This window comes from Procambarus clarkii, chromosome 86, assembly GCF_040958095.1.
Source record: "Procambarus clarkii isolate CNS0578487 chromosome 86, FALCON_Pclarkii_2.0, whole genome shotgun sequence".
NCBI lineage: Eukaryota > Metazoa > Arthropoda > Malacostraca > Decapoda > Cambaridae > Procambarus > Procambarus clarkii.
Genome location: NC_091235.1, coordinates 4841569 through 4858252, shown reverse-complemented (window position 1 = coordinate 4858252; position 16684 = coordinate 4841569). Strand labels below are relative to the sequence as shown.

Here is a 16684-nt window from a genome sequence, read left to right as displayed (position 1 = left end):
CAGCTGTCTCCTTCTTTTCTGGCAAAGAACAAGATAGTGGCTTTCCAGAGGGCTTTTTGGGTGGTTGATGCTTGGTTGGTTTGGCGGGGATTGCATCATGTGTTGTGCTCGGTTGTAGCTCTGCCGTTATTTGCGTGCCACGGCCTCCGTGACTGGGAATATCCTTTGGGTTGACCTAGTTTCCCTACTTCTCTGTTCCAGGGCTCAGGTCTTCCAGGTCGTCCGCAGGGTTATTAGGTCTAGCCAACCTGCGGTCTATCCTCGTGCCCATGACTTTCGCAAATTTGCTGTTTTAACTGCTGTTTTTGGTAATATGTCTTGGGCTGACATTCGGGCACGAGGACTTTGGAGGGTCCTGGTTGCCCATTACCTCATTAATGTTCCTGACCTCTAGTCGGGCGTGTGTCGCTTTGGGTCGCAGTTTTCAGCCAGTTGTCTCGGCTTTGAGTTGAGGTGTGAGTGGCGGCCGCCTCTCTATTACTTTTCTATGGTTAGGAAGCTCTGGGGAGCCAGAGAGGCTCTCCACAGAAAACCAGTGTTGAATGTAATGAAACGCCATTTTCTGGGTGAGTCCCGGATTGCTCTCAGGTTGAGTTGCTTCCCGGCAACCCTTCCTCCCTCCCTCTGGTCGACGGTTTTGCATTTTTGACATTCAGCCTCAGAACTGAGGTTGGATAGCTGGCATGGGTGTCTGGAGCCTTCCCCCCCTTCCCATTCCCGGGAAGGGGGGGAGCTGTGCAGACAGGTGTGATGTCATGCTTATTTGCTTGTACAGGTATTCAGATTGGGGAGTTCTGCTTAGCAGTTCGGCTTTCAGTAGCAATGTTTCACCAGTTGGGGTCTGTTTTGGGACGCCTATGTTTCTGGGTGCCTTACCCGGTCAATGGCAGACAAAGAATGCTTCCAACCACGGGTGGGTTTCTATAAGCCATTGCTTCTCGTGCCTCTCTGAGGGGGGCTAAGTGCTAGCTCATGGTCCACAGTAGGCATTGGAACTCCATTTGAAGGACTGATGCAGTGGTCTAGTACATGCAAATCAGCCGGGTAGACTCTGGGGAGCATCCAGGACTCGCCCAGAAAATGATGGTTCATTACATTCAACTCTGGTTTTTTCCACTTCGTCTCTAGACACCTGTGTGTGCTCTATATTGTTCTCTGGAATTCTTATTGTGTTTGGTTCTCTGAAGATTTAATTTTGCACAACTGCACTTTGGAACTGTTCGTTTACAGTTTCATACATGTTCTTATCATTTTCCGAGAATCTGTTTACCATTTTAAACTTTTGGATAATATCCTTTACCTGCAATTTGCTTATGATGAATTTATAGAATAGGCCTGGTTCTGTTTTATAATTGTCTGCTATATTTTTCTCAATTTCTTTCTGCCTCTCCTTTTCACTACCATGTAGTTGTTTCATGCTTCTTTGTATCGCTGGTATGTTTGGGGTTTGGCCTCTTGCTTTATTCCATTGTGTATGCTGATCTCTGGCCCTCTCATAATTTCTGTGGAACCAGTCCTGTTTCTTAGTTCTGCATCTCTGCTTTGGTATAGATTTTGTTGTGCCTTTATCATATATTTCACAGAATTTGACATTCTTCCTTGACATTTATTTCCTTGCCTAGCAGCAAGTCTTTCCAGTCAAATTCCTTAAAGAAATTTCTAAGTTGCGACAATCGACTTGAGAATGGTCCAGGACGGACCGAAACGTCGTCGTCCCTTCAACTTCTAGTTTGTGGTCTGGTCAACAAATTTCTAAGTTCCCCATAATGTCCTCTCCTGAAATCGGGTTTTTCAACTGCTTCAACTTCCTCATTTTCTTCCAGATTATAACGCATTGCACACTTTATTCCCAGAAAGACGTGGTCACCTTTACCCAAGGGAGGAAGGTACTGAATGTCAAATCTCTCTTTCTCATTCCTTGTGAATATCAAATCCAGCATGGAGGGAACATCCCCTTTCCTCATCCTCGTAGCTTGTTTAACGTGTTGAAACATGAATGTTTCCAGGATGATGATTACGAATCTACAGGTCCAAAAGTACTCGGTTCTGGCTTCATATGCCTCCCAGTCTATGGATTTCAAGTTGAAGTCTATGTTGCCGTATGCAATTTTCAGGAACATGTTTCCTCTCCCCTTGTTCTTCATCCCCTCTTTCTCTAGTGATTTTGTTGCCTTTTTGTACCATTTCACTGGCTTTATCACCTTGTAGAAAAAAAATTTGATTTCTTCTTCTTTTCTCCTCTCATTTGGACTTTTTGCCTCTACGAGGTTCAGTTTCAGTTTCTCTGTCTTCCTTTGAAAGATATCATCTTAATGACCATAATTTCCTTTCCTCATCACTTTGTAGTGTCCTAACATTCCTGATTGCTTCTTCCCTCTCTTTAGCACCATTTAGGGTGACCCTCAAGGGTGGATCTTTCCCTTCTTCATACCTGCCAATTGGTCAAGTAGTAGTGAGATTTCAGTACATTTCTACAGTGGCTTCATTAGTATATGAAGCATGGCTGACTGACACACCAGTCTCTTGTCCCCACAAATGTACATTACTTTTATGTTTGTACACACATTCTTTTGAATACAAATTTGATTTTGAATATTGAATTTGAATTTGATTATTGTATCCAAGCATGCAGTCCTAATCTTCAGAAAGACATAGCTGCTTTGAAGAAAGTTCAACACTGGGCAAAAAAATCATTCCAGAACTAAGTCAACTCTCGTACCAGGAATAAAGGCCACAGGGCTAAAAACACTGTGAACCGGATAAGACATACTGTACAAGGCTTGGGAACACACACACATAAAATACAAGGTTAGATAACTAACTCCTAAAAATTGAAGTTGAATGTATTAATTACAAATATTAGGTAGTATTTTAAAAAGCAAATATGAGTTGCATGTTACCTAGGAGTAGTCATCTAGTTAAATATGATCATAAATTTCTGCAGAACACTCCAAAAGGCTGTATCAGTGAACTTCATCGTCTGGTTGGCCGGCTGCGTCTAGAAACTGGTGATCATGTATACTTCTCAAGAGAAAAGTGCTTCTTGTATGGAGTTTGCCTAAACAAAGTGGAACTTTGGCATGTGTTGTCAATTGGTAAGTTGCTTTGCTTTTGAGAAATTCTTTTCATTATGCAGAGCTAAATGTAATCAATGAGATGATATGGTCACAACATGTTCATTGTTAAATGAACTTGAAATGCTTAAACTATATTTTAGTTTAATTTTAAACTAGTTAAAAAAATTTAATCTTTACACTGTATTTATTTTTGCTATACCCTCCCCTTTTTTATTAATTAAGGATGAGTGGAACAAAGCTCATGCCCTTACACTGAAGTGTTTCAACATCAGGAAAGTGAAATGGGTTTCTTTCTATGCATGTACAGGTGAAGTATCTTTAAACCAAAAAGGTTAGCATTCAGCCCATCCTCTAAACAAAGACCCAAAGTTCATTCCATGCACCCGCCACGTATACAACCCCACCTGTTTATGAATGAAAAACGGTTTACACACGACTCACAACTAATGACGTCTGAACACTTCCGGAACAAGTGCTTCACTGACGACTTTTGTTCAAACTACAATGCGGTAAATGCTTCACCCACGTACTATAAATACATATAATCAGCAACAGAACTTTAAGGGGCCATAGTACCAGGATATAAGAAATTGTTGCAGGGTATTCATAATTTATTATCCTGATACATGTGAAAGGTGCTGCACCTAGGCCAAGTTTCAGCATCTCAGCCTAAATAGAGAAGGAGAAAAAAAAAAAAAAAAAAAAAAAAAAAAAATTCAACCATGTTCAATTGATTTCACAGCCCACAATTGTGAACCAAAATCATTTCTACGACACTCACCTATGACGTTACTATATAATAAAGATTTTTATGACACATCTTTATCCCAGATGTATTTAGTGCAATAATACAGATTTTTAGAAGTTTCCCAAAAACGTATGCAACAAAATGAAGTGCATCATTATTTATAAAATCAATAAATCTACGTAGATAAGAATAATGACGTAATTTTTTAGAGGCGTAAACTCTACATATAATGTGCAAGTTTCATGTAAATTGAATAATAAATAAAGGCTGTGAAACAAGATCTAGTTGTAAAAGTTGGAGTTGCGTAGCGCGCGCGACAAGTTACTCTACTCGCGGTCACTCGTGACAATGCGTAATTTACGCATTGGCCAGCTCGTACCTTGTATGGAGAGCTCGCATGCATCTAGCTTTCAATGCTTTCCTCTTGTTCGTTTGGTAAGTCATATTGCAGTACAAATAGCAATAATAGCATGAGTTCTGGGAGATATTGTGAGAGCGCGTCAGCGATATATCCTCTCTCCAAGAGAGACACACAGTCACTGAGGGCCTGAGCCACATACCACCCCTCTCTCTCTCACGATACTGTTGCCAATGAGTGAGTTTATATTCATTTTATGCATAACATGTTATTTTCAAAGCTATTACGAAAAATAAGACTTCTACAACGTAAGATACAATACCCCGCGGCGCACTCACGCCGCGAGGACCAGATTCACGAAAGTTGCAGCGGGAAATTTGACTCTAATTACGTTATTTCTGTGGGGAGCCCCTACGGCTCCCTGGAGCTTATCGGGCTAATGTATGTTATGTTAGACCGGGACATTAGCTAAGGAGTTCAGACCTACCAGGGACCAGCGCCAGAACCTGGCCCCTTCAGAGAGGTTTCAGGGAGCAATGGCCCTGGAAAACCCCATATGGTTGGGGGTTTTCCTTATCTGCCATCGACCAGGGTTAGGCACCCAGAAAGGTAGGTGTAACAAAACAAACCCCACATGGTAAGAAACTACAACAAAAACCGAACAGAGAGGTAGAAAACTCCCTACAATCCCAAGGAAACAAGCAAACAAGCAAACATCACACTTTACTGCCGCGCCGATCGTCCGCGCAGCCCTCCCCACCCCGGGAGGGGGAGGGGGGAGCCCCGGACCTACCGCGCCGGCTGCCAAGCTCCAGTTCGTTCGCTAATGTCAACCGGGATTGACGCTTCTCTGGCCTCAGTTTCCTAGGCGGTGTTTGCCTTGTGTGGCGTTCACTGCCATGTGTTGTGGTGTGCGGTGGCCAGGAGTGCTTCATCAGTGCCGGGGCTGCATGTGCTTAGTGGCTGCCTTCCCTAAGCGCCCTGTGAGTACTGCCCTTGCGTAACAGGGTTATCTTCCCTGGGGCGTTCGGGAACCATTCCCGTTGAGGTTCTTGCTGCTCGGCATTTGCCTCGCCCTTGGGGCCAGCTGGGGCTTGGGGCCCTTGTTTGGCCCTGGGTAGGGATTGGTATTGTGCTGGTTAGGGCGTCAAGGTGTTGCGCAGCCTGCCACCTAAGCGGCGGCCGGTTTCTGTTGCCTCTGGAGACGGTGTACTTTTGCGGGGGTTTTCTTTTGTTTTTCATTTTTCTTGCCTGGTGGGGGTCTGCCTAAGGTGGTTATAGTTCCACTGGTAGTGTTTGGCGGCCCTCTGCTAGGCCCCCGTGCTTGTACACGTCTCGGGGGTTTTCAGTGCTATAATCTACCCTCTTGTTATGTTTGGGTTTCTTAACCGGTTGGCAACACCTTGCCCGGGCTTCCCGTAGTTGTTACCCTACGGGCCCTGGAAACCCCTGTCTGGGCTCGGGGGACCATTGAATGTGTCTTCCGGGTTCCAACCCGTCTTGTACGGGATCGTTGGTTGCTGTTCCCTTGTCTCCGGGTGACAGTCGCCATTTTTACCTCCGTCGTGCTGCCTGTTGGGTCACTGACACCTTGACCCAGAGTCTTGCGAGTGATTCTCTGCTTGTTCTCCAGTACTCTCCTGATGTTATTTCTGTTCAGAGTACAGGCGGCATCCATGTTGCAAGCTAGGTTAGGTTGCTGCAACATGCTAGGTTGGTTTCCCACTCGAATGCCCCGTGGCCGCCCCGTTTGGTTAGGTGCTGCTCGCCCCTTTCTCTCCATGTTCCCGGCTCCGGACCGTCTGCGTGTTTCGGGGTCGGGGCGGGGTTTAGTTGCGGCAGAGACTCGGGCGGTTTTCGGGGGCTGCCCCGTTCGGGTTGGGGACGGAGGTTTGAGCCTGTGCCTCCTGCCAAGGCTTCTGGGTCTTACCAGCGGCCCTCTCTTGTTGCCTTTCCCATGGACTCTTGCTTTTCTTTAAGGGTGGAGGGCTTGGAGGACGGCTCTGCCCCGGGGCCTCTGTTGTTGGTTCCCGGGGCTGTGGGGGTTGCCTGCTAGCAGTTCTGGGGCGGTTTTGCCCCTTCAGGGGTTTTTCTGCTGTTGGGCGGCGTTTTTCGCCCTTCCAGTCTGCTAGCTTCCCACATTTGCTGGCGTGTTTTTGTGTATTTAGCGTCAGTCACAGCCCCTGCTGGCGGCCATTTTCGTCTGCCGGTTTCACGGCGTGTCCACAAGGGCGGCGTTGCGGTTTGTTTACATGCGTCTGGGTGTGCGAGCGAGCGTCTCTGGTGAGTTTTCAAAAAATTTTCAGGGTTTTTGTTCCGTTGTCGTTTCTTTGTTTTTCTGGTGTTTTCTTGCCGTTGCCTGTTCCTCTGGGAACGTTTGGGTGTTGATTTGGGGTCTGAGTCTATGGGTTTAGGCTCAGTGCCCCTGGCTGGTATGCTTGCTCCCACACCTTGCCCCTCGGTTTTCGGTCTGTTGGGACCGTTTTCCCAGGGCGTTCTGCTGGGGTCTGTGCTTTGCCTTTCAGTGGTGTTCTCCGCCGGCAAATGTGGTGGTTGGGCTCCCCCTGGTTCGATTCTGGGTTCCTTTGGGTTCCTTGGTTTCGTTCTGGAGGTTTCTTCCTCTTGGGCCCCCTTTTGTGGGTTCAGGGGACTTTGTTTCCTCGTGTGCCCCGGTTCTGCCTTTTGGGGTTCCGGGGTCTTCCTGGCTTTCGGGCTGAGCTTTTTGGGTCTTGGCACATGTTGTGGTTGTGCTGGGACTTTGTGGTTTTGCTGTCGAGGTGGGCCTTTTGATGCAGTTTTGTGCCTTCTTTGCCTGGCCGGCGTAGTGCTCTCTGCCACTAGTCGGCGGCTTGTGCTTTTACAATCTATGTCTTCACCTAGTTGTGCTTGTGGGGGTTGAGCTCTGGCTCCTTGGTCCTGCCTCTCAACCGTCCATCAACAGGTGTATCGGTTCCTGTGCCTCTTGGGCTCTGTCATGTCTACATGTGACATTGTATGGGGGTCAGTCTCGTTACTTGTGTGAGGAGTCGCCACATTACTTCCTAGTGCTTTCCCATTCCCATTCTGACACTATAAAAAAAAAAAAAAAAAATTTCTATCTGTGGCTCTTTTGGGTACTTGGTTTCCACCTGTGTCCCCTAGTGCGTGTGCCCCTTGTGTTACATAGCCTGTCCTTATCAGCCCTGTCGATTCCCTTGGGTATCTTGAATGTGGTGATCAGGTCGCCCCTCACTTCATCTTCCAGCGAAGTGTGGTTTCATTCCCGTAGTCTCTCCTCATGACTTCGGTAGTGTACTTTTTCTTTCGGAAGGGGTTCTGTTCCCTTCTCTGTTGACTGGGCGCTGGGGGAGCAGCTTGCTCTGTCGCCTCTCGCTTGGTCCCGCTGTTGGTGGGCGCTTTGGGTTGTCTTCCGGCCTCTGCTGGCGTCGGAGGACGGCTTCTCCCCCTTGGGGGGGGTTCAGAGCTGGCGGGGTGGGCTTCTTCCCCTGCGCTTCGTCATTTCCTCTTCGTGGGTGCGTGGGGCGTGGTCGATCCGCCCCATCCTTCTGGGCTTCCCGTCTGCTCTTTGCAGTCATGAGCTTTTCCCGTCTGCTCTTTGCAGTCATGAGCTTTTCCGGTCTGCAGTTCTTCTGGACTACTTCAGTCTGCGCCCTGGATCCTCTGCCCTCCTCGGAGGACTGTTGTCTCCTGTTCGGATTCTGTTAGGGCCGGGTGCATAGATGGTGGACCTGGACCTCCAGGTCACTTCTTGGCACGTTCCTCTCCAGTTTTTCTGGGGCTAGCACGGTTGGTAATTACCTATGTGTACTTACCTAAGTGTAGTTACAGGATGAGAGCTACTCTCGTGGTGTCCCGTCTTCCCAGCACTGTCATATTATGCTTTGATTATGATTGTCATGTTGTCATATAATGATTGTCATATGTCATAATATGTCTTAATATGATTGTCATATAATGCTTTGGTGGTGGGGCTTCAAGTTTGCTGTTTTTATTGCCTTCCCTATTTGTTAAGGGGCACTTTGTATACTCTTTGCATCTTTACCGGATCTTAGTGCCCTGTCTGCGTCTGAGATTCGGTGTCTGGCCTACCTCGACGACTGGCTGGAGTGGGCTCCCAGTCAGTCCGCTTGTCTGCTCGCCAGGGGATGGTTCTTTCCAGATCGCTGGGTTTGGTTTCCTGGTGATCTGGAGGTTTTTCCTTCTGTTTCCGTCCCGGGTTCGGACCTGGGCCTTGTTTCAGGCGCTTGGGCCCCTCATTGTCTTCCCTCCAGAAGTGTTCCTGCGGCTGTGGTCCCGCCTTTGGCTGTTCAGGAGGGGGTCCCGGGTTGCTCAGCGGTTGCTTGGGCGGTTGTGCGGGAGTTTGCACTTCGGCGTGCTTGTCTGCCCGCGGAGTCGGGTTTGGCTACGGCGTCGGTTGGTTCCTACGGAGACTCCCCTTCCGCCTCTTGCATTCCTTGGGTTCCTCTGGGGATCTGGTGTTGGTGCTGCGTCACCAGCTTCCTCTTTGGGGTTTTCGGGGTTCCGTGCCTTGGCACCTCCCCGAGCCTTCGCTCGATGTGTTCACGGACGGGTCGTCTCTCGGCTGGGGCTTTGTGACCAGTGCTCACCAGGTCGGCCGAGGTTGATGGAGTCTGTCTGTCCGTCGGGCTCACAGCCCGGTTCAGGTGTTCATGGCTGTCTGGTTTGCGCTTCGGAGGGTTTGGGTCACTAGGTACTCTACCATTCAGCTCTGTTTGGACTGTTCTCTGGTGGTTCTTGCCGGAACCACAGGGGGTTTGGTTAACCGTGTGGTTCGTGTCCGGGGTGTGTCCTGCGTCCTGGTGGACAGCTGTCTCGGTTCATTCCTCTTCGTGGGTTGGCCTGTCGTCGCCGATTCGTTTTGTTGGCTCTGTTGGGCTTATGGACTCCTGGCCATGGACGTCTTCGGGTCGGCGTGGTCTAGGCGTCGCCCATTTTGTGGCGCCCTTCCCACCTGCGAGGACTTCACGGTAGAGGCTTTCGGCAGGCCTGGTCGAGGTGGGGGGTACCTGTCCCTCTTCTCCCGGTCCAGCTGTTGCTTCGGGTTCTGGCTCGGTTGCAGCCCATTCCCACGAGAACAGTCCTTATGGTTCCATGGTGGCCGGCCCGGCCTTCTTTTCAGACGCTGCTTGATAGGTGTCCGTACCCGGGGCGTTATTCCTGAGGCTTCGCCTCTTTCAGCAGGCCGAATCGGTCCTGTCCGTGACTGGTTCGGCCTTCTCTTTGGCTCTTCGCGTCTGGTATTTTGACGCAGGTATCACCATCTCTATGGTGTTCTGGTGGCTTTGTTGACGGTGTCCCACCTGCGAGCTTCGTCTTGGAGACAGTATGACGTTTATTACGTTTTCTCGCGTTTTGTTTCCCCTCCGGCCTGCTCATGTTTCGCCTGAGCCATCCTGGTCCTTGTTCAGGGTGCCTTCTTATCTTCCCCTCAGTTTGTGGTAGCCCCTTCGGTTTCAGTTTCCTCCTCTTTGGTACTGGTGGTAGCTTTATTGGTGTGCAGCCTTTCTCTGTCCTGGCGACGGTCGAGACGGCTGCTTTCCGGAGGGGTTCTTGGGGTATTGGCACTTGTTTGGTTTGGCCGGGGGGTGCGTCCTGTGTTGTCCGGTTGTGCTTTTTGCTGTTGCCGGTGTACCGTGCCTGGGGATGCACTGTGGTTGATCCGGTTCCTTCGTTCCCTGTTTTCAGGGCTCGGGTCTCCCAGGTCGTCCGCAGTGTTTTCCTTCTTCCTGCGGTCTGTCTTTGCGCCCGTGCTGTTAAGACGTTTGCAGCATTTGCTGCTGTGTTGGTGATGTCTCGGGCTCGTTTCGGGCGCAAGGAATTGTGGGTCGCACAGGTTTTTGGCCGCCCATCCATATGTGCGTCTGTTCTTGGGCGTTCTTGTTGCCTTGGGTCGCAGGTTTGCGACCGGTTGTCTTGGCTTTGCGTTGCAGAGTTTGTGGCGGCCGCCTCCCGGGTTAGCCCTTTCTTTTCCTTCTCTTTGGGTATGAAGCTCCAGGGAGCCATAGGGGCTCCCCACAGAAAACCAGCGTTGAATGTAATGAAACGCCATTTTCTGGGTGAGCCCCGGAGGCTCCCTGGAAACCCTCCCTCCCACCGGTCGGCGTTTTTTTCGCGTTGGTTGAAGCTTAGCTTACGAACTGGAGCTTGGCAGCCGGCGCGGTAGGTCCGGGGCTCCCCCCTCCCCCTCCCGGGGTGGGGAGGGCTGCGCGGACGATCGGCGCGGCAGTAAAGTGTGATGTTTGCTTGTTTGCTTGTTTCCTTGGGATTGTAGGGAGTTTTCTACCTCTCTGTTCGGTTTTTGTTGTAGTTTCTTACCATGTGGGGTTTGTTTTGTTACGCCTACCTTTCTGGGTGCCTAACCCCGGTCGATGGCAGATAAGGAAAACCTCCAACCATATGGGGTTTTCCAGGGCCATTGCTCCCTGAAACCTCTCTGAAGGGGCCAGGTTCTGGCGCTGGTCCCTGGTAGGTCTGAACTCCTTAGCTAATGTCCCGGTCTAACATAACATACATTAGCCCGATAAGCTCCAGGGAGCCTCCGGGGCTCACCCAGAAAATGGCGTTTCATTACATTCAACGCTGGTTTTTTCAAGATATCATTAAACGGTTTGGACCACAGTGTTGCCAGAACGTTGTAGTATTTTTCGTAATTTTTCGTAAATATTCCATTTTTCTTCGGATTTTCGGTTACCATGGCCCCTTAAGACCTAACTTAACCTAACTAGTGCCTAAATATGCACAATATGCTAATATATAATAATATTAATTAACATTTTAGAAAAGTTCTGTTTTGAATGAACAAAATGTTAAAATTTATTAATGCATCTTTGGAGTCAACCGTTGGATAGAATTGACTTGGTCTAAGGATGGGTTGTAGCATTGTGCGGTGTGCTGATTAAATGTGTGTGTGACAGATTTCTATAGCTTTGTACAGCACCAGAATGCTTGCATAATGTGGCATAACTATTGTTTTCTGTCTTTTCTTTGTCTAAAACATGTGTTTCTTGGCAAGGCACCTCATGGTACCTTCCTTATACCTTAACACTGGTCCTGCTAGGACAGTGCTAGTTTCCCAATGCCCTTGTGCCCATTAAGACTGGTAAACTTGCAAGCTGTGTTGCCCTTCAAATTACGGCAGGGAGCATAGCTCACTTTATCGCCATGATAAATCACCTACTGTTACACTCGGTAGCATTTTCTAAATTTTCCTGATTGCCACCAACTATCTAGTGAGCTCGATGGGAACAGAAGCCTCAAACCATTTGTGATTGATAAACTATCTTTGGCTACTCAAGTAGCAGCACTACTTGATGATAGGAGTGGTGGGACGTGTCTTCCCTCATTTTGATTCTTGGTATCCTCCTGCAAGGATAAATTTTCTGGAAGGGGGTCACTCATTGGCTCCATGTTGCTATGCTGGGCTATGCTGTGAATAACTCCCTGCCTGTTGAGTCCCACTAGACCCTTTGTGAGTCAATAAAACTGTTTGTAAAACTGTAAAACAAAAACCAGAGACCAGAGGCCCAGAGGCCAAAACTTGGCCTGCTCCACCCTTCCCTCAGAGAAACACGGAGAGTAGGGGATATACTGATCACCTTCACCAAGAAACCTCCAGAAAGATGGGGCAAATCAAAACAGACGAGCAAGGCAAACGTAAACAAAGCAGGAAACAATCCACCCAGTAGTCAGGTCATTCAGTCTCCAGTTGCAGCTGCCCACAACCAGATGGCAGCACCGGGGAGCTACTGGTGTCATCTAGTAAATCTTTTCAGTCACTCGCCTGTGTCAGCAACAACTGACTTCTCCTAGAGTCACTCTGAAGTGTTGGGCATTCTTTTGACTTTGTCCTGTGGGGGGCCCACTTGCCCATGTATTCATTCTAGTCTTCAATATTTGCTTCGTAAGCATGTGTTTATAGGCTCACGTGTTGTGTGCGCTTTGAGTAACTGTTCACCCCAACCTGCATGAGACTTGGTCTACCTTCCTTAGGCACTCGCTGCCATCGCCTCTGCCCTGACAGGGTTACCTTCCCTGGTGGGTTCAGATGTCCTTTCCATAGAGACTGACTTCCTGTGGAAGATGCCTCATCCTGAGTAGTACAAAGGTTTTGTGACTTCACTGTGTAAGTCTCTGATGTTGAGGCACTTATGGTTTAATTTGTAATGGGGTATGCAAGGGGGTGTGTGTATTTACTGAAGTGTAGTTACAGGATGAGAGCTATGCTCGTGGTGTCCCGCCTCCCCAATACTCTTTGTCGAATAACACTTTGAAACTCAACCCATCCTCTGAATTGACAGTACGATTTAATACAAAGTGTAATAAGTACATTTTCTTACTGCCATAAACAGTGCATAATTGCACTTATGGGGCTGTTACATTTACCCAACTCCCTCCCCCGATTTAATTCTCTTCGTTTTCTGTTAAGACACTCAGAATTTTAGGATGAAGTTTTCAATTTCATTTTGCAATACACAAGTTTTAAATATCAGGAATTTCTTTTTCAGGTTTATTAAACAATAGAGATTTTATACAAAATTTTAAAATATCCTAAGTTACTTTACAATTTATTGATATATTTTAGTTTTGTTTTATTAGTTTTATAAAACTGTAATATCAATATAGCTATAGGTTAAGTACTAATTGTAATTAAGAAGCAATAAAATTATTATCTTCAAAAACTAAGACTGTTAGGTGAGGTTGTGGTTTTCTATTCAGTTTTTCAGGTAAACTCAAATATTCACAATATATTTGACAGTACGATTTAATACTAAGTGAAAATAAGTATAATTCCTAACTGCTATGAATAGTACATAATTGCACTTATTTGTCTTCTTACATTTACCACCCCATTTTTGGAGGACGGGCTGTTGAAACTACTGACAGTTTTGGCCTCCTCCACCTTCTCGCTTAATTTGTTCCAACCATCTACCACTCTGTTTACAAAAGAAATGTTATAATATATTTCTGGGGGAAGCCCCTACGGCTCCCATAATATATTTCTGGGGGAAGCCCCTACGGCTCCCTGGAGCTTACCAGGCTGATATGCTAATGTCAGACTTTGGCATCTGTCATGTGTACGGAGTTCTTATGGGCCTACCAGGGACTACGAGCCAGAACCTGGCCCCCTCAGAGAGGCAAGGGAAGCAATAGCCTATAGAAACCCCCGTGTGGTTGGAAGCATTCTATGTCTGCCATCGGCCGGGTTAGGCACTCAGAAAGGTAGGCATCCCAAAACAAACCCCTATTCTGGTGAAAATTGCAACCAAAAGCCGAACGAGTGGATAGAACTCTCCAAACATAAACGAGCTAACTAGTATGATGTCATTCGTTGTTGCGCTGCTGTCTGCACAGCACCCCCCCTCCCCAGGAGGGGGAAGGGGGGAGCCCCAGATCTACTGCGCCGGCGATCCACTCCCCAGTTCTTTGGCTGATGCTAGTGGCACCAGTTGTGTGCAACGGCTTCAGTGGTTGTTTCATGACTGTACCTAGAGTGTGGTGTCTGTCTTCTAGGTGGTGCATGAGCCGGGAGTGAGTCTACAGTACTCAGGCTGCATGCGCCTAGGGTTCCCTTCCCTAGGTGCCTTGTAAGTACTGCCCTTGGGGCTTGGGGTTACCTTCCACAAGTTCCTTGGGTCCTGCTTCTGCTAGGCCGTTTGCTGCTCAGTTTTCGGCCGCCCTTTGTGTGCAAGGGAGTTCTATCTCCCTTGTTCGCCTTAGGGTAAGGGGCAGTTTGCACTGGCGGGGCGCAGGGTACTGTGCAGTTTGTTTTCACCAATCATAGCGGCCGGCTCTGTTCCGCCTGGGTACGCTGTCCTCTTGCGGGGCTTTCTATTTCTTTTTGTTTGTCTACCTGGTGGGGGGCTCTGCCTTTGGTTTTTTCCCCCTTTGTGTCGAGTTCTCTTCCTTCTTCCGGTGGTTCCCCCTGCTAGGTCCCAGTGAGTGTACATGTCCCGGGGGTTCAGCTCTTAGAATGTTGTTTGGTAGCCATGGGCGCCGGTTAGCAGTACTCTGCCTGGGATTACCTGAGCGCGAGTCCTCTTATAGTAAACGCTCTTAACCCTGGGAAACCCCTAGGGGGAATGTGGGCCCGATAAATGTGGCCCTGGTGTCCCCCCCCCCCCCCCTCACTTTGTGCGAGTTCGAGGGTTGCTCTGTCCTCTTGTCTCAGGGTGACTCTCGTGGTTTTGCCTCCGTCTGCAGCCTGTGGGGTTGGTGACACCTTCGGCCAAGGGTCCTGCAAGTTTTGTTGCTTGTTTGTGACTCGGTTACCCAGTCTTATGCTGACATTGTGGGTGCAGGCTGCACGGGCGTTGCACATTGGGTTTCAGTGCCAACACGCTAGTTGTTTACTCCCCGGAAGCCCTGAGGCTGCCCCGTTTTCGTTGGTGATCTTGTCGGGTCCCCCCCCCTCCTTCCTTCCTTCCTACATCCTGGTCTTTCCCGTCTGTGGGTTCGGGGTCGGGGCAGGGCTTTCATGGTTTTGAGACTCGGTTGGTCTTGGGGACTTCCCCTTCCGGGGTAGTGACGGGGGCATTCGAGCCTGTTTCCTCCAGCCGTGTTGTAAGAGTCTCCAGTGGGCTCCCTTCCTTAGTGTTTTTCACGGCTGCCCTGGTTTTCTTGAGGCTGGGGCTTTGGGGGGACAGCTCGGCCCCGGGGCCTGCTGGGTGGGTAGGTAGCTCCGGGGAGCTAACGAGGCTCCCCCCAGAAAACGGGTGTTAAATGTAATGAAACGTCATTTTCTGATTGAGTCCCGGAGGCTCTCCGGCAATCCTCCCTCCCCCTGGTCGGCGGTTTTCACACTTTTTTTTTTTATGTCCAACCTCAGAACTGAGAGGTGGATAGCCGGCACGGGGGTCTTGAGCTCCCCCTCCTCCCTCCCGGGGAGGGGGGGAGCTGCGCAGACGGCGGCGCGGCAACATGTGACGTCATACTCATTTGCTCGTTTATTTGGGGAGTTCTATCCACTTGTTCGGCTTTTTGTAGCAATTTTCACCAGAATAGAGGTTTGTTTTAGGACTTCTATCTTTTTTGGTGCCTAACCCAGTCGATCACAGACATAGAATGCTTCCAACCACACACGGGTTTCTATAGGCACTGTGGCTCCTCACAGTGGCTCTTCGTGCCACTGTGAGGAGGCCAGGTTCTGGCTTGTGGTCCCCGGTAGGCCCCACAGAACTCCATACACATGACTGATGCCAAAGTCTAACATTAGCATATCAGCCTGGATAGCTCTGGGGAGCCTCCGGGACTCGCCCAGAAAATGGTTTCATTACATTTAAAGCTGGGTTTTGTCTGCATTTGGGTTCTAGGGTTGGTTTTTATGGCTCTGTGACTGTGCCGGTATGCTCTGCTTGCTTCCCATGCCTTTTGACCCTCTGTTTTTGGTCAGTTTTCTGGTTGTTTTTGCCGGGGATTCTGTCTGGGTCAAGTGTTTTCCCCTTCCTTTCTTTGGTGTGTTCCTCCGGCAAATGTGGTTGTTAGGGCTCCCCCCGGGTTCGTTTCCAGGTTTCTTTGTGTTCTTTGGTTTCGTTCCAGAGGTTTTCTTCCTCTCATGGTTTCCCTGTCTTGGCACAAATTTTGTGGTCGTGCCATGGCTCTGGCTTCTGCTTGTCGAGGTGGGCCTTTGGTGCAGTTTTTGTGCTGGTGCCTCCTCCAAAGCAGTTGTAGTCTGGTTGGCGCAGTGCTTGCTCTGCTCGCAAGTCAACTTCTTGCTTTTTCTTCTTTTATTAAAAAAAAAAATCCCCCCCTCGGAGGGAGCACCAGTCCCTACGCAGGTCAACCCATTGACTGGGCACTGGGGGGGGAAGGGAAGCTGGCTCTCGTTGCCCACTCTTGATCCCACAATTCGTTGGTGTTTCGGGTTGTGTTTTCCGTCTTGTTTGCACTCAAACTCACTCTTGTTTGAGCCACTCAAGCATTGAGTGGCTCCTCCTTCAGGAAAGGAGGTTCGGGGTAGACTTATTTCCCTTCGCTCCGTCGAGTCATATTAGCCCAGTCTCATATCGGGACTGTGCAGCTTTCAGGTCCTTCTGGATCTGTCCTGTTTATACCACTGGATTCTAGATGACTGTCCCAGATCTGGCATTTTTTGGGGCCGGGTTGGTTCGTGGTAGGGCGGCATGATTCTGTTTTCATTGTCTTTCCTTGGCTGGCTTCTGGCACATCGTGTTTTCCGCGTCTTACTCGGTTCGTAGTGACTTTCTACGTCTGCTTGGTATTCGGGTGTTGGCTCACTTCGACGACTGGTTAGTGTTTGCTCCCACCCAGTCTGCTTGTCTGGTCGCCGGAGTGGTGGTTCTTTCCTGGTTTGCTGTGTTCGAGTTCCTGGTGCACTGGCAGAAGTCCCATCTGGTTTTGACCCAGGTTCGAACCTGGCTGGGCCTTATGTGGGACACTCAAGCCACTTCCTTGTCTCTGCCTCCGAAAGCATTGCTGCAGCTGCTGTTCTGGGGGGTCCCGTGTCGCTTGGTGGTTGCTCGA

The 16684-nt window shown here is 49.0% G+C and overlaps 1 protein-coding gene across 1 annotated transcript in view; it reads left to right on the top strand.

Annotated features, from left to right (window-relative positions):
- The window catches only part of LOC123768925 (uncharacterized), a 75103-nt gene that overhangs the window by 36804 nt on the left and 21615 nt on the right, over positions 1 to 16684 (top strand). Inside the window, exon 6 of the mRNA XM_069316918.1 lies at positions 2945 to 3095. Coding sequence (XP_069173019.1) covers positions 2945 to 3095 — 151 coding nt within the window. The remainder of the gene's footprint in view (positions 1 to 2944; positions 3096 to 16684) is intronic.